At 36.4% G+C, this 18,055-nt stretch overlaps 2 protein-coding genes across 2 annotated transcripts in view; both read right to left on the bottom strand.

Moving 5' to 3' along the window:
* Positions 1–18,055, bottom strand: part of DOCK4 (dedicator of cytokinesis 4) — a 240,529-nt gene that overhangs the window by 8,611 nt on the left and 213,863 nt on the right. Inside the window, exons 38-49 of the mRNA XM_069851332.1 lie at positions 16,765–16,869; positions 14,920–15,061; positions 14,150–14,316; positions 12,811–12,897; positions 10,956–11,132; positions 8,094–8,177; positions 6,159–6,278; positions 5,685–5,806; positions 5,305–5,425; positions 4,712–4,793; positions 4,386–4,495; positions 740–812 (exon numbers count right to left, since the gene is read on the bottom strand). Coding sequence (XP_069707433.1) covers positions 740–812; positions 4,386–4,495; positions 4,712–4,793; positions 5,305–5,425; positions 5,685–5,806; positions 6,159–6,278; positions 8,094–8,177; positions 10,956–11,132; positions 12,811–12,897; positions 14,150–14,316; positions 14,920–15,061; positions 16,765–16,869 — 1,390 coding nt within the window. The remainder of the gene's footprint in view (positions 1–739; positions 813–4,385; positions 4,496–4,711; positions 4,794–5,304; positions 5,426–5,684; positions 5,807–6,158; positions 6,279–8,093; positions 8,178–10,955; positions 11,133–12,810; positions 12,898–14,149; positions 14,317–14,919; positions 15,062–16,764; positions 16,870–18,055) is intronic.
* IMMP2L (inner mitochondrial membrane peptidase subunit 2) overlaps positions 1–18,055 on the bottom strand; it is a 570,080-nt gene that overhangs the window by 486,326 nt on the left and 65,699 nt on the right. The window lies entirely within an intron of this gene.

Below are 18,055 nucleotides of genomic sequence, written 5' to 3'. Positions count from 1 at the left end.
CTTATTGATAAAAATTTCCTTCCTGGTCAGTTCTTGTTATAGTATATTCTTAAAATATTTATTTTTAATACAGCTGTTTTACTGCCCTTTATTCAGGGTACCACAAAGCACAGCACATAATAAAATGACGGTGCATATTATGGATGTGGAGCACATAATGGAGTCTTGGCACAATAACTGTGCCAACAATACTGAAACTCCCCAGGTGCAAAATTATAGAAGGCCGTATTTTGTCTATGGAAGTTCATAGGGTTTTCATTTAATCTAATTAAAACTCCCCCAAACCAACAAACAACAAATTAATTTTTAATTTTCCATCAAAGTGTAACCGAAGGCACAACGACATATTTGGTAAAGAGGACTTGCAGGCAGCAAACTTCACAGCTCTATCCATCTCTTTAGCTTCGCTCTGCGCCAGTCTCAGTCCATCACTCCATATGTTTCTCTTGTGAAGCTCTCACAAGCAGCCTGCTGCAACCTGCTGCTCCATCACCCCCTTCCTGCAAATGTCAGGGCCTTTCTGAGTGCAACACTCAGTTCAAGCAAACACCATGTTTCCCTCTTTTTCGCAAAGTGTTTCGAAACTTAGTATTAGTGTAATTTAATTTGTTATTTAGAATGTTTTGAAAGTTGGAGATGACAATATACACTCAAAAGAATTAGCATTCTACAGGAATATAACAGATTAATTATATTTTCATTGCTTCCAAGACTGCTATGGTGCAGCATTTCCTCTTACCTTTGTCAGGGCCAGGCAGATTGGAATCGCTTCGTGGCAAAGCACCATCTCCAATATGATTAAACAGCATTCTCTGTAAATTGAGAATAGCATGGTTTATGCAGAGTTACTGTTTTATTTCAGGAGTCTTTAAGAAAACTTTTATCTTTTTGTTACTATCCCAAACACAGCTCTACTTTGGAGGTAGAATGATAGACATCACCTAAGAACATAAACAGTTTAATAAAAATATGTGTATCCAAATAGCTTCCTGACCTCATCCCTACACAACCAGGCAGTGTCCCTATACACGTCCCAGGTTCCCTGTCCCTGCTTGCACTGCCTGTGCAGTTCCCTCTTCTTCTTTAGTTTAACCAGCAGGTCTAGACTCAGCCACACTGGACTCCTCTCTCTCCTGCCTGATTTTGTACATATGGGGACTGAGCACTCTTGTGCTTTATGGAAAGCATCCTTAAACATTTGCCAGCTCCGTTTTACTCCCTTGTCTCCGAGGACCATGTCCCAAGGGGCCCTACTGAGTAATTCCTTGAAGAGCTGGAATTCTGCTTTCCTGAAATTTATGGGCCCAACTATACTCCTCACCTGCCCCATGTCCCTCAGAACCTTGAACACCACCAGCAAGTCATCACCGTAGCCCAGGCTACCTCCAATTCTAATGTCACTCATGAGTTCACTTGTAATAGTGACCAACAGGTCCAGTTTTGCATCTCCCGGGCTGGGGGTCTCTATTAGCTGGACTAAGAAATTATCTTCAATGCGTTCCAGGAGTCTCCTGGATTGCCTACAGCTTGCTCTGCAACTTTTCCAGCATATGTCAGGGTGATTGAAGTCTCCGATCTACTTTCCAAAGGAAGTCACAATAGATAAACTTTACTTTTTTTTTTTTTAAAAAAAAAGCAAGATCAGACAATCAATCAAATCCAAATCAAATCCCATGCTTGTATCTCCTTCCAGTCACCATACTGAGTCAGCGAGGCACTATGCTGTGGTTCCACAAGATGGCAAACCCAGCTGCTGAAAAGTAGTCGTCATGGATCTAATGTGTTGCAGCTCCACGTTACTGAATGAGGAAGAAATACTTGGCCAATTCAACTTGACTTAAAACATCTCACAGAGAGAACACTTTGGTAGATTTTGAGCTATACTAGGTTTACCCAGATGCGGTACTAGTCATACTGGATCAGATAATATCTGTTTTCCTGGAGTTACCATTAAACTGAGGTGAGGTAGCCACCTGCAGACGCTAATGTGACAGAAAATATGATCTCATGTTCCTGCCTGGTCTGGATCAAATGTTCACTGCCTCGTGAGTCTGCAGTGCACTAGCATCTAGTGAGCAAGTGTTGAAGTCTGTTTCCTGTTATGAAGGTAAAGAGCAAAAGCTGAAAAAGCAACTGAAATCAAAGAAGATAACAAGACAAAGGCTGAATGAAATACAGAGAAATGGGGACACACTAAAATAACGAAATATAAAACCATATAGAAGAACAAGAGCAACTACAGGATGTTCAATGAGACAAAAAAAAAATCCAACCCAAAAACCCACAAAGTGAAACCTAAACTCTGTTAGGAAGAAGAATAGTGCAAGTACTAAGAAGACTTGTTAACCAGTCAATGACACAGGCATTCATCTTCAGAGTATGGGAAGAGCTGGAGAGAGACTGTACAGGAATGGCCAGACATCAAAAAGCAAGCACGAATGGATGTTTACTGCAAACAGCTGTACACAGACAACCTTGAGCATCAATTTCAATGAGGGATGCAGATGCAGTACTGCTGTGGTGTTGTTTTATGAAGTCCATCAAACTTCCTCAAATGATGTAGCTATGGCCTGAAAGGACTTGATTTGGACTTGAAGTGCAGGAATTTGCCTGTGCACCTTGATTTTCCCAGTTGAAAAAGTATTGTGAAAATTGCACTCATTAAGCTATAACAAAGACTAAAAAATGGGTGGTCCTTTCCATATTAACTTTGTGTGAAGCTCCAACCAAGACTGTTGAAGTTAACTTCTGGCATTTAGAACAAAATCAGAAAGGACTAGGAACAGTTTGAGCATCTAAGTTCTAATAGAGTTGCATGTATCTCTAAGATATCTCCTTACAATTATCCTGAGGATTCCTTTTCCTCTTCTTAATCAGAAGTTTGAGAATCAGAATTTTGTTTCCGATCAGAGTACATTTTTACTGCTTGGGGAATAGAGCACCAGATAAAGAAATTGCACCTTTCCCTGGTGATGATGGCAGAAAGAAACTGTCAGACCTTCTCACCTTTGAAACATACTTCACTGTACAAGCAAGTTAACGTTCTACTTACCCTCTCTTGGGACACTGAGGGTAGAGACAGATTGGGAGATTTTCCTGCTGGGCGAGTCTCAGAGATAGTGGAGACTGGGACTACGAGCTCCTCAGCCTCCCTTATCGAATCTCGAGTAGGGTGGGGAATAGAAGTCGCATTCCACTTGGCAAAGCAAGAGTTTGCAGTCTGGGAGCAAAAATGGAATAATTTTTTCTTTGCGGCAAACTGTAAAACCGCTTTATTTAAAGAATATCTCCTCATCTTTCCTGTATGTTGGTTTGGCTCCACTACCACTGAGAAATAGATATAAAAGTAAGTAGATCCCAAGAACTGCCCTTAAGACTGGCTAAGCTTCAGTATTACTTTGCAAGCCCTCAAATAACAGCATGAGAACTTAAACAGAAAAGTAGAAAAAAATAAATCAAGAGCTAATTCAATAACTGAAGAACCAAGGGACAAGAATACAACTAAAGAGAAATCAACAAATCATTTCTGAATAAGGGATCCTGAACTACTAAGTTGGGTTTTATCACAGGTAAAAATTTCTGGTGGAAATGAAAGTGTTGAAAGGAGGGCCTTTCACACAGCACCTATGTTGTGTGTTTTCTCATCTTCAGCAAGAGGTGCATTGTGTGATGGCACAGATTAAAACAGCAACCGTGCTAAAGGAAAGCACTTCAGTGAAGTAGGTCCATTAAGAAGGAAAGATTAAATAGAGATTCAAAATTGGCCAGCTCACTAAGCTCATTTTGCATTTCAGATTATTCAAAAGATACAAATTTCATACAGACCTATCTAACAGTAATTTAAAGGTAAGAACTCAATGTAGTTTCAGGAAAGAAAGACATTTTATTACTCCAGAGAAAAGAGTAAGTTGAAAAACAGGAATTGCCACACGGAGCACATTATTATCTCACAGTGGCTAGGACTAGCAATTTCAGAAGAAATAAAGGGGAGGTCAACATAGACGATAAGTTTTTCTTTCTTTCTTTCTTTCTTTCTTTCTTTCTTTCTCTCTTTCTTCTTCCCTAAGTTGAACAAATGGTACTGTTTCACACAAACAGGCTGTGTCATCTGGTAAGTCTTTGCATCTCTCATTGCAGTGAGTGAATTTCAAAGTCTAGCTCTAAACCTAGACAAAGCAAGCACGTATGTGGATCAAGCACCCTGTAGTCTATTCACATCTTTTTAATGTACAATATTTTAAAGTATTTGCTTATAAAAACAAACACCTCCCACCCTTTGAAAATTAACAGCAGTGAGCAGACACTGAATCTGCTTGGAGTTCAACAAGCATCCTTTTCATCTCCTTAGCTACTTGTGCTCAGAGGACTCCCATCAAGCTTCCTACCTGTGAGGTTTCCAAAGGAGTAGGGTAGATGGCACTGCAGGGCCTCTCTCTGGGTGACAGGCAAGAGTTTTCTCGGGAATGCTTATGTTTGTCAGACAACAGAGGAGAGGCTAGAATATAAAAATGTGTCAAGTGATTAAATTAATGCAGTGAAACTCAGATATTTCAATTCTATGCTTATGACAAAGAAATCCTCTGTCTGCAATAATTCATATACCTTAAACAACTGGCTAAATCTGACATCTGGCCAGTGATATAATGCAGAAATCCAGCTGTGTAACATATCAACAGTTATGTAATATTTGCCACAGGAGACAAGCACTGACCTCTGGCACTGGATGGAGCAGAACTGGTCACATTAGGTGAAGCAGAATGAGTAGAACTTAGGCTTGAGGTAGATGGGCTAGGCTGCATATAGAAGAGATGCTGTTGTTACTACATCACACTACTGGCTTGGAAAATAAAAATTTATAACATACTTTTCACTAAAACAAAGAACTTGTAATTTGTTAGACTAGTCTCTCAGTATTTCAAAATAGCAAACCAGTATAAAGAGCATTAATGTAACTACACAAAGACGTAGTAAAAAATGAAATACAAAGAAATTTAATTAATATATTAAAATAATTACTTCATGGCTGTGACAAGTGGACAGAAAAGTCTATGTAAGTTCAGATGTTTTTGCATCAGAGTGCATTACTCTTGTAAAAAAGTCACACTCCAAGTTAAAGAAGAAACAATTACATAAAAAGTTATTCCTTCCAAATTAAGAAGGTTAACAGCCCATTTAAATGTATTTTTTTAAATAAGTATCAGCAAGAACTTTGAGATCTCTGAATGAAATAACAGATGCATTAATTTAGTAAATAGTCTTGTAAGATAGGTTCTGTTTAGTTCAAAGAATGACAGTAATTTGTACCTGCATGTTAAAAACTTCATCAGAACTTTCTGATTGCCCAGTGATATTGCTAACTTCAGCAGAAGCTTGGGATGACAGCGATGAGGATGAATAACGATTGACAGCTGGGTAACTCAGGGGACTATTATAAGAACAACGAAATACAAAATAGTTAATTCTAGTTGCAAATCATAATTTTTCATGTGAAAACAGCACCTATTTATTAATCTCCTCAGTTTAATTTGGATCTATTAGTTGAGAGAGAGTGAGAATATATATATATCAGCTATTCATGCCCGAATATACTTCAGGCAGACTGTAAAAGGAATCATGCACATAAATTTTTTTATCTCATCTCCTATGAGTAACAAAATCTATCAGCTTCTAGTAATTTAACTTGCCTGCGTCGTGGTATTACCCTGGCACCATCAGGGCTCATAGAAACAGGTATGGAGTTTCGGCATACACGAGGACTTCCATTTGGGAAATGAATAGGGCTAGCTTGTACACAGGCAGAAAATTCCTGGTGAGTTGTTAAAGGAAGATTAATAAAAATGAACATAATATCATTAAGCATTTTGTAAGATATAGACAGTAATTTGCATATCTGCATTTTAGATCAGTTTCGTCATTACTAAGAGAAACATTTTAACTTTTCACTGATGATACTTCACCTTTAGTAAAATATAACTATATATCTCTGCATTGTATGGAAACTATACTAACTTTCTCTTTGCTTTGTGGTACTGCAAGAATGCTACAAGTTGTAATGTGGACAAACAACCAAAAGATGTCACTATTTGTTGCTTAGGAAAACTGAACAATCTACTTCAGCCACAAGGTCTCCTGGTTTATCCATGCACCTGCTCACATACCTGTATTCCCAAGCTTGACTTCATCACAAAGAACTGATCCACCAGCTTTTTGTGCAATGGCCTCATGTCCTGTGGCACCACCTTCTCATGCACTGCCAAGCCAAATTCTAGAATCTGGGCCTGCAGAAGAGACAGAAGGGAAGAGGGGGAACAATAATTTTCATCAATTGTATTTAAGCTTTCAGCATCAATTACCATACTAAACAAAAACATCAAAAAAAATGCACGTTGCATTAAAAATCTCTAAATCCCTGAAAGACTTGTAAACAAACAAAGGCTAAATCAAAACCAGGAATACACAGGAAAATTCATGGCTCTTTACATCTTAACATTCAATTTTCCCAAAGATTTGGCCACTGCCAATTCAACTCTCATACAAAAACTGCTATGGAGAACACAGTAAAAAATCTGGCTAAATGTCAACTTTACAAAGGAGCAGTTCTAAACCCTACATAAAAGCCTTTTTCTACGAGAACAGTTAGAAAATGCATGAAGCAACAGCCATGAGCACATCCAGCAGAGATCCTGTAATCTATTTTCAGTGTAGTCCATGGTAACTTATCCAGCTCCCCAGAGACCTGAGTAAGTGGTGACTTAATGTATATTCTTGACACAAGGTAGGGCAGGCTTCAGAATAATACTGCTAAAACTCTAGGATCTTGCTCAAATTTGGTCACAGGCATTTAAAATACTGAATTGGTTCCATGAGGAACCACATAAATTGAAATTAAAAACAAAATAGCTACACTATACTGTAATATCTTTGGATGAGAGCTACCAGCTGATGTTTTCAGGCAGCCTGTGAGTGACCACACAGCTGCACAGCATCACTGGCCTGAGGTCAGGACTGCAGCACGTCCATCCGTGCACACAGCCGTCCCGGCCCTGCTGAATGCTCCACATTTTCTGTTAAATCATCTGTGGGTGCTAAGTAGGGTTTAGCAGCTATCACTTGGAATTCACATTTTTGTCACAAAAGTTATTAACTCCAGTTTTAAACTGTAAGGATTAGTGAGACTGTCTATAGCTTGAAAAACCAAAACTGCAATGTAAATGACTACGTTATTTACATGAAGTTAAAGTAAGCTCAGTGAATCTATTCTGATTTATACTGTCTGAGGATCTGTCCCTTTGGCTGATCTGACCAAAAGATACCACAGTGCTGATGAAAAATGAAATTTCCATCTTGCCAAATTCCAATACTCTGACCTCTTTATCCCAAGCTGGCAACAAAGTCTGAAATTTCAACATGCTGCACAGAACAGAGATGGGTAAATGTCAGTTAAAAAGGCTGAATTACTTAATAAAATCACATGATCAAAATAATTTTCTTCAGTAATTCCAAATGGAGACAGTTCATATTTCAGGCTAGTAGGTCATTGCCTTATAAGTTAAAAAAAACCCAAAAATCATATAACACATAGAATAATCACCTTTTTAATTTAATCAATTGATGCTTATTTTACTGCCAGTGTAATTTGGCAATTATTATCACACATCTTCCACTGTAATAAGATTTTCTGAGTTTTTTGGCTCTTATGCTAAACCTTGTATGGAAAATATTTTTTCTGTATTACTGGTAAAATACGTCATACAAACATTTGCTGAAGTCATCACATGTTTCAATGAGATAATGTCTGTTCTGTACTGGTGGTAAAATACGTTGTGTCAATATTTGCATATGAGCAAACTGGTCTCTCATTCAACCTTTAATTTAGAAAAGTTTGAAGTGATTAAAATGATGATGAAAAGAACTAGGGAAAATACGTTAACACGATCCAGAAACCTGCTTGTATAGGAACTTGCTGTCTTCTTGGAGTCTAAGTTAGAAAATACTGAACACCACAGGGCAATTATTAACCTCTGAAATCTTATATTCAATTCTGGGGTACTTTTAGCTAGACAAGCTGAGTAGGCCACCTAGTCACACTTTACCTGCTCAAGCATCAGCTCTCTCAAGCGCGTGATCTTCTCTCCATCCTCTGGATGGTTCAGGATATATTCTTTGACAAAGAATGCCTAAGTAGAATAAAAACATAATGTAATATAAATTGAGTAAAAACACATCACTTCTTTTTTCAAACAAGTTTCTGGGTTATATTTTTTAAGTAAATGCTTCTTTCTACATAACAGAGGACAACTAACACTAAATAATTATTCATATATGCATTGGTGGAGACTATGGGCTAATAAGTCGCAGTCACTCTTGGGTGGAACTTACCAGTCATTCAATATCCAGGACAAATCCTGAATCAGATTTGGAAACAGACAAATTGGAATTGAAACCAAATACAGGTCACCTGAACTAAATATCTCTTACCCATTAATTGGGACATAGGAGTTTCACATATTATAAAGAGTTAATTTTTCATCTCTTTTTCACACTAGGACCTTAAGTATAAAGATATCTTAAGAACACCCTGAAATCATCCTTTCCTCTGATTCAGTTCTAAAATTTCATGCTATGACAATTTGTAGTAAGAAAGTGCTGAGACTGTCTAGTAAATGCCAATACTGTAATGAATAACATTTATTCCACATCATCCTGTCAGTGCAGATAAGTAGAATTGTAAGTATTTATGTTTAAATTGTTAGAAGGAGCCCTCTGATACTTGCTAAAATCCCAAATCCCCAACTTCTGCCAGCTGATGGGTTTTTTTCCTTAGCTACAAGATTAAGGTTCTTTCAATGTCAAGCAGGTGGTGTCCTAGTGGTTTTAGGCTGAGATTTATACAGATCTGTAATATGAGTCAAGAGATTTAATAATATAATTTCAAACGAAATCACCAGTACTTCAGGGAAAAAAAGAACAGAATTTGATTAAATGGAGTGGAACCAGTGGTTTGCAATAATTAATTATGAAAGTGCCTCTACTCTTCTAACACATGTAAAGCAGCTAAAAGAAATGTAAGTTACAGTACAAATTGCAGTTTGAGAGGTGTTAGCAGGCACAAAACACACTCTTCGTGCTTTTCCAGAAGTGGTTAGAAAAAATTAAAAAAAACAGTAGTTGTCTATAGCCATTCACCATCACACGTGAAGGTGCTGTTACTTCTTTTAGATCTTCCTGGAATCTGTTCCTGTATTGAAACCAGTGAAAGCAAAGCTTTCAAGACCTGCAATACCAGCCAAAATGCCAAGTAATTAGACATAGCTGCTTTTTATCCCATAAGGAAAAAGGCAGCTGGCCAAAGGATGTTATTTCCTGGTTATTACACTTTTTAAAGCTTGGAAGTTGCCTGAAGGGAAGGAGGGTATCTGTAAAGACACAGTCATGCTTAACCTCAAGACTGCACACTCCACAACTGACTGAGTTTTGAGCTTTGTACACGGCAGAAGGCAAAAGCAAGTGAAAAAGACAGGCAGAAGAAAGCATTTGCAGAGGAGAGGAAAAAAAGAAAGGCAGAAGATTAGAAGTGGCAAAACAGCTGGAAGATGAAGACTTAAGAACAGACATGCAATGAGAATGAAGGTGAAATAGAAAAAAAAAAACCCAAATCTCACAATCACTGCTATCACTTTTGGTGTTGACAACACAAATTGGTGAAAAGTCCTATTTTAGATACATAGCAAGAGAGGGAGGAAGAGGACAAAAGGGAATTGAAACAGGAAGACTGTCTAGGACATCAAGTATTGCAGCTAATAATAAAAAAGAGACAAGCTAGAACCTTTAATATGCTTGTGAAGAAATGGAAAGCTGAGCAGAGACACCAAGCAAGGTCTGACACTGCTAATTCAAACCAGACATAGCTCTGATGTGACTTTATTTCTCAAGGGACTCCCTTTGCGGCGCTTTACTATGCTAAACAGTTTGTTGTTGTTGTCTAAGGGTAGCTGGGAAACATCAAACACAGTACTTCTTTGCTTTAGTCTCACAATTTTCATAATGTTGCAGTCTTGATGACAGATTCTAACACTACACCAGGCTCTATATCTTTTAGTTTCATTTAGATGCAGTTTTATCAAACTTAAGACTTGAGTGAACGCCGAATCCTGCAGCCTTAGAGAAAAGTCGGCAGAATGTTATTCAACTTGATATTTTCAATGGAAAATAACAACCATGAGACTCAAGCATTTCACAACAGTATTAAGACAAAGAGGAAGATCAAGAGGGGCTGAAAAAAAATATCCTTCCTTTTTTTTTTTTTAACTAGTGTTTCGAAATTCCACAGAACTTTGTGGAAATACAGCATCCAAAACATTTCAGATTCTCCTAAGGTGACTCAGAGATGATGATAATGAGGAACAAATCCACCATTAGACATTTTTAATCATATATATTATTTCTTACTAGATTTTTTCAGAAAATAGCATTCCTTAAAAAATGGAGAACAGAAAAAAGATGAATGTAGAAAAACATCATTCTTCAAGATAATAAATTTCTTGTTAAGAATTTTGTGTATATATATAGTATGTATACATATAAAAAAATTAGAATGTCAGCACACAAAAGGAAATTTGCTGGTCAGCCAGACGTAACTCATGACTTAGAAGGTCTGGAAGGAGGGAATATATAAGAATAATACAGTTACAATTAACTATTTCATTTAAAATTCTGCAAACAAACCACTAAAGAATGCAAATAATTGTGAATCAACTCAACACTGGAATAAGGTTATAGGACTATCTGCACTAAACCAGTTGTTTCAATAAAGCCATACATAATTAACATCACTTCACCCAAAACTGCAGTATAGGTACAATTAAAACTCTCATGGATTGATATGGTACTTTCTGTCAAATCAGTAAGAATTGTCCTATGACGAATTTCTAATGAACAGAAAATAAATTGCTTACCTCTTGATATCTTGCAACTCCACCATTAACGGCTGCATCAATGACCCCATTTAGGCACATTGTGAGAGGGTTAATATTTTGCATCTGTCGAGTTTGACACTGACTGATGAGTGTTCTCAGCTGCTGGTTCTTATTTTCTAAGACTTCAATAGCATTCTCAAGGGGACTCATTTCCACCTAAAAGGCGAGTAAGGAATATTGCAAACATACTTATCCTTCAGTTAAAAAATGAAGTATATTAAAGGTAATTTCTGATTGCTTAAGAGAAAACAATGTCATTCTGTGTTCTAGAGTACTGGGACAGAAGAAGTTCTTCTTACTGGTCTACACTCTCTGAGAGTACACTCGGAGCACAGAGAGAATTAATTTTATCATATAATCAAGAAGCAAAATAAACAACCACCTTCTCTTGTAGATTCGTTATCCGACATTGAAAGATACACAGCCCTCGCTGCAAAACACTCACACACTTCATCCTGCAGTGGAACTCTTGCAATTCAGAGCTAAACTTTACCTAAATTGGGCTTGAGGTCAAGTAAAGCTTCGCTGTGCTTAAGGACACAAAGCCAAGTTTAAGTATGGTCGAGCTAGTTCCCTATCCAAAGTGAAGTGAACAACTAGGCACTTTGCGCTAGGATGAGAATCAAGTTATAGTCCCTTGACTACACATTCCTTGAGCAGGACGTGTCTGCCCTCTCTTACAAGGTGAGGAAGCTTTTCTCACAGGTAGTATGAACAGCAGAAAAAGCGAAAAGCTAAGCAATGGGAAGAGTACAGGCCTGCAGTTGCCATGATTTACTAAAACATAAAAGCACAGATCTAAGTCATGATCTAGTACATGCCCAGGAAAAATTATGACAGTTAACTTTTGGAAGTGGTGTCTATAATGGCAACATGATAGTAACTGAGGATCTTCATATTAGGGCTTATTAACCTAGCAAGGACTCAATAGGAGTCAACTAATAAAATTTCTGACATCTTACAGCATTTTTTGCTTTTCACTAAATTCCATTTTTGGTTTTCTGCAGGAGAATATGAGGAAAGTGGATAAATGACATTATGTTGCTATTACAAAAAAGGAACACAATATAGTTTTAGAGAAAATCAGTTGTACAATGGTATCCCTATATTTAATGGGGTTATTTTAAGACTGGCTTTTACAGGAAGGAAACTGGTTGCAGATGTTATACTCCTGGGCTCAATAACTGACCAATTATTTAGAGATCTTTACAGGAGAAGCACTCCTCCCAATACATTTGAAACGTACTTAAAGATTTTCTAAGAAATACAACAGGAAGGAAGGAGAAGAAATAACAATGTGTCAGTAGCAGATTGCTACATTAGACCCTATTCCTACAGGTTCTGCGTAGGCATTCTTCCCTGCTCATGCTGAGATTTGGGAATTTAACAGAGCTCTAGGCAAACAGAGATATACTCACGTGGCGTTTATTATAGTACAGGAACTTAAAAAATGTTTACTTATCAAGAATAGTGAAGATAAGTTATAGTTATTCGAAGTATTAAACGTTATTTCATGCTGAGTTTTAAGAAAGTAATTTGCTGACATTAAATGTTGCCTTTGGCTGCCAGTTATTGTTCTTAACTTCTTTTCCCCCAACTGTTTAAACAAATCACAGGGGTTATTCTTAAAAATACATCCCAAGATAAGAAAAACCAGACAACTCAAAATACTTTGTAAATAATTTTGTTGTAGCCAGCTTGAAAACTCACCCAAAGAAATTAGACATGGGTAATAAATCTTGAAGTAGTTCTTAAAGTAGTGCATTAAATGTATCAATATGTATAATGAGGTAAATTAATCTGCAATACGCATTTAAATTGATTTCATACTCACCACTTCACGTTTTTCCACTTCAAACCAACGAGATATTCCAGGCAAACTCTGCACCAATATCAGTGTGGTTCTCTCCACCCACAGACTCTACAATATATAAAACCGATTTATTTCCTGAATTTGCCTCTATATTTTCCTTAAGCATTCCCAGTTTTCATTATGAAAACCTCCATTTAAATAACAGTATACATTAAAGAAAAAGTATTAACATCCAAATTTCTACTGAAATACCTATCCCAGAAGCACAGGACATTCACCTTTCTCCTTTCCTTCGAGGACCTACTACTAAGCAGTAATTTCTGCTGATTCTTCACTCTTTAACATAGTATTATTCTATGTTGTATGTTCTCCCCTAATCTCCAGAAGTCACTCATGTTAAATTAGCATTTTACTATTTCCTTTCTGAGATACTATATGAGGAGAGGGAGAGTTCAGCAGCAGAATGGATCACACAGTGACCAGTTCTCCTTTGTGAAGTCCTACTTCAGATTCCACAGTGAATGGCTAATGGGATACTCAAATGCACTACTGATAAACGCTTTGTGCAAGAGGTTTGTAAAATGACACATCAACACAGAGGACAGTGCTTACACAAAATATGTATTAAAATACCATCTTAAGTTTTAATTAGAAGACAACAGTGAGTTAATTTAGCTGATTCATTACTCCTACAGTTCTTTCCTCTAACTTTATAACAAAGTTATTACATAATTGTCTTTCTGTGTCAGGATGTGTTTCTAGTGGATCAGAATTAAAATTACATCAGAAGAATGTAAGATTAATTTTTAGTGTGACATTTTTATTAGGCAGAATAGAAGTCATTTACATATTAGGGAAGGAACTACTGCTCTTCTCTGAGACAATCTCTAATTCCAGAGGTAGTTTTCAGTCTTGGTATCACAGGAACAGAACATTATGCTGCAGTTAGTCAAAATTGTCTCTCCCTTGCTGCAGGGTAAGATAACTTTTGGCAATCCTATCCATACCCCAGATTACCTACCTAACAGTATTTTCCCATCTGCCTTATAAACTTCTCTAGAGGTAGCTCTGCTGTCTTCAGTTCTGCCTTCCATATATCTCTGATGCAAAAAAAAAAATGGGTACTTTCTCTCTCCTATTCCCATACACAACAGGACCTTCCCATCTCCCATACATTTTTCATATCATTTTAATTAAAATGAGAAGTGGAATAGTCAAACCTGAGCTATCATCTCCTCTAGAGAATTTGTTATACAATACTTGGTTGAATAACAGAACTGTAGATGATGTTTCAATAGCACAGCTATCACTGATGTTAATAAATAAATCCATTGGTACAGGAAAGGGCATGGTACTTTACCTTGAATTCATTTTCCTTGTCCTTGGTCCCTTTGTGAAATGGCCTGTCATATCGGAATCGCCAGATGTGATTTACTTTGTAAAAGCTCTTGATGTTATCGGGAATGCCATCTCTCTGCAGGACTTCCTGGTTTTCAGGAATTGGCGTCACTGCATAAATCTGCAAATCTGTATGCAAAGAGTTAAGGCTATCCCACTTCATTCAAATTAACTAAGCATACTGACTCTTGAATCATGACAGAAGAAAAACTCTTTAAAAACTGTGTTTTCGAGACTATTAATGGCTTGGAAAAGGAACCTGAGCGATTTTTTTTGATGGTCTGAGATTTCTTCACACTGTTCCGTTGAAAATTTGATATTTATTTTTGAAATAGAGCTACTTATACGGAACAGTACATGAAGTAAAGGAATTTAATTAAATATATCCTTACAAATAATATGTCATCCATGCTAACATTATGTGGTATTGTAAGAACTTGAACTACCATAACTTGAACTGATGCATCATTATCACAGCTATGATAGTTCTACAAGTATTTTTTGCTAAAATAAGAATTTTAACAACCTGTCAAGCAATTTTTAAATAAAACCAACAATTACACAAAGAAAAATCCAAACATAATAGAGTGACTGGAACAAATTGCAGGGGAATTTCCACCTACCAATTCACAGGAGGCACGTTGTGATTTAAAGTTGCTATAGGTGTACCTACATTTTTTAAAAGCATGATAGACTTAAGTGCAGTGTATGGGTTTGTGATTATGTGGATACACTGTGCTTCTGCCTGAAAGATGGTCTCATCTGGCTGATTAGCATGTTGCATAGCAATGGCATGTGGAAACTCATTCAACATTCGCTGCTGGAAGGCCTCCAGCCTTTCATAGTCATGTCCTCGGCAAACAAATTCCTTATTCTGAGCAAAATAAGAAAAAAAACCACCAAGAGTAAGTAATGTGAAAATAATTGGGTATCATTAGGTAGATCCAAACACATGCTCTTAAATATAGATTTCCAAGCAATTTTTACATCATACTAAGAAGCTAAAAAAAAAGAAACAAAAGGCAAGTATGAAAATAAGAAAACTAGAAGAACAGGTTACTTACAAGAAGAAAATTTTACCAGGTAAAGTATGTTTTATTCAAAAGTCTGGAAAAATTGGATGATCATACTTAAAGCTTTAATGCAAATCTAAAGGAAGAAATTGTTCTTATTGGATCATAGTATGTAACTAACATAACATAGAAGATTGTATAAAACATATAACTGCTGCATTATATTTTTTGTTAAGACAATTAAATGGGCTGAAAGTCTTTTTCATGAAGAACTAGGAAACCTTGCTTTGAAGTTACAAAATTCTGAAGAAAAACAATGCATAAGAAAATGGTAGAATGCATTCGATTTGCCATATCCTCCAAATGCTTATGAATTATCAGCCTGGTAAATTAAAATTATTCAAGCTTTGCAAGAAGTAAAAGAATACTCCTGGCTCCAACATGATTTCTTTTACCTGGATGTGGATCCCCACTATGAAGTTGCACCATTATTTTCCTGAGATTGTATAACATCAATACAGATACAACACACAAGCTACATTAAACATGAGATGTCTGGTTTTGGAGTAGCTGTTGGAACTAGTCACTGACCATGGTGGTGCTGAGGGCTTCCTGTCGCTGGGGACAGCACTCTCTGGTTTGATTCTGCTTGCACAAGTTTGAAATAACGAAATACATTACCCATTTTTCTAAAAATACTGTTAAAAGAATTTCCTTTTTAAATCCATATTAGAAAAATCTAAAAAGTCTTTCCTAATGTGTTCCTCCTGAAGTGGGTTTAGATAGAAACAGTTGTTGTCTTCATAGTGTTTTGACAACAAAGACAGGTAGCAGTGACTTCTGAGAGCCTGGACTTTGATGGGAATTGCTATAAGAAATCAACTGCAACAGTATTATTGTGCAGCTACAGATTAAAATGTGAAAGCTTTGCTCTGAAGCTTTATCCTTTATTCCTTCTACAGCAAACACAGACAGGCTGTTTAGAAGAGTTACAAATTACTTAGCCAAAAAAAATTATAAAACAACATTTTCAAGGGCACTTCAGTAAATCCAGAATCCAAGATTAATGTTCAAGAGTAACTTTATGTATTTTGTCAGCCTTAGTACATTGATAATCAATGAAACTCAGAATGCTGAATTTTTAAAAAATGGAACTTGGGAATGTAATTACCTAAATACTAAATAACTGATGTCCCACTGCCGAGGGATACGTCGTCTGACAGCATTCTGAGTGACCACCGGCAGAAATAGAACAGGATAAGTGGAACAAACTACCATGAAAAGGTGTTGATTTGTGGAATAGTACAGGTGCATGTTTCGCAATATAAACATGAATATTGAGTTTATGTGGGACTCTGGAAGCTTAGCATCCTAGACAGGACCTTTTCTTAACCCTGAAAACATGAGGATATTTCATTAATCAACAAAAAGAATACCCTGTTACTGGTATGATAAGAACTTGTACATGGCATGATCAAATTCTTATACATCATACAAAGAAAGTGGTTAAATGACACCATGAATTCCAGAGTTATGCTATTCTGTTTATTTTCAATCCACTTACTCTCAAGAAGAATGGGAACTTTTTCCCATAAAATCCAACTCTGAAGAATTCTGGTTCCAAACGCTGTTGATCCATAATTTTATCATACAAAGACGCTTCCATCATCTAGGTGAGTTCAGTAAGAAATGCTATTAGTTTTTTTTCAAAAACATATTTTTACCTTAAGCTATTAAGTTCCTTTAACTATCTCATAATAGCAATTAATATATTTTTGATCAATACATCCTCCTTTTATTTCACTCAAAACACTGATACAAAGTGATCACAATGTAAAAGTCCATTTTTTCTGATATTTCAGCAAAGCATTTTGTGTTGTTATGTTTTTAATACTGTGAAAAATGACCAGTATTAACTGTATTTTAGATAATGCAGACAGCTATTAAATGTGTATATGATATCAATAGCTGCCTAGTTATATTGCTGTGAGAAATTTTCACACCTCCATTTTCAGATTAATATAGGTGGCACAGATGCTGTAGCGGGATATTTGTTAATTCAAACACAAAGCACATTAAGTACAATTAATTAAACATGCACAGACTAATTATTTCATTCATGTGGTGATGGCCAGTTTGCTTTTGCTTATAGGATTCTGCCATTGGGTATCTCAATATATAAAGAATAAGCAGATCACAGGGAGTACTGCCATGTAGCTCTGTGTTGAGAATTTTGCATAACGTTGTTAAGCAGCTCTGCTTTAAGTATATTTCAGTCAATCCTAGCATGAAGCATCTTACATGTATAGAAAAATTAAAAAGGGAGCTGTAATATAAAATTGAATCCATCATAAGCAGACAAGAAAAGAGAAGACTGAATAATCTTTGAAATACAGTATCAGAAAGAATGAAGAAAGAAGCACTGTTCCGAGTCGTAAGAAAAATGAGAGAGAAAGCAGGAAGACTGTCCAAAAAGATTCATTTGGGCTGTACGATAGTAAATAGACCTTATTTTTAAGCAGTAAACAAAAAAAACCTGCAAAAGTGTACATTGCTTGTTGCAAGCTGTTTGCTCACAATTACAACTGCAAAAATATATTACTGCTGCTAGCAAAGGATTGCATAGACCACACTCCCTGGATAAACCATAGGAAAGCACTGAGTTTATAATATAATTTTTCTGCATAAGCGTGCAACACAAAAGGAGTGTTGTACAGGTACAAACATTGCAAGATTATTTATTTGCCCATTCTTCTTCAAAAAACTCACACTCTTTTCTTATAATCTTTATTGTAGAAAACCCCACAACTTCAAAAAAAAAAGTTTGCAAACCAAACCTAAGGACCATTCTCTGG

This window comes from Phaenicophaeus curvirostris, chromosome 1, assembly GCF_032191515.1.
Source record: "Phaenicophaeus curvirostris isolate KB17595 chromosome 1, BPBGC_Pcur_1.0, whole genome shotgun sequence".
NCBI classification, from domain to species: Eukaryota; Metazoa; Chordata; class Aves; order Cuculiformes; family Cuculidae; genus Phaenicophaeus; species Phaenicophaeus curvirostris.
The sequence above is the reverse complement of the archived record's forward strand: the minus strand, read 5'-3'. Positions and strand labels throughout refer to the sequence as shown.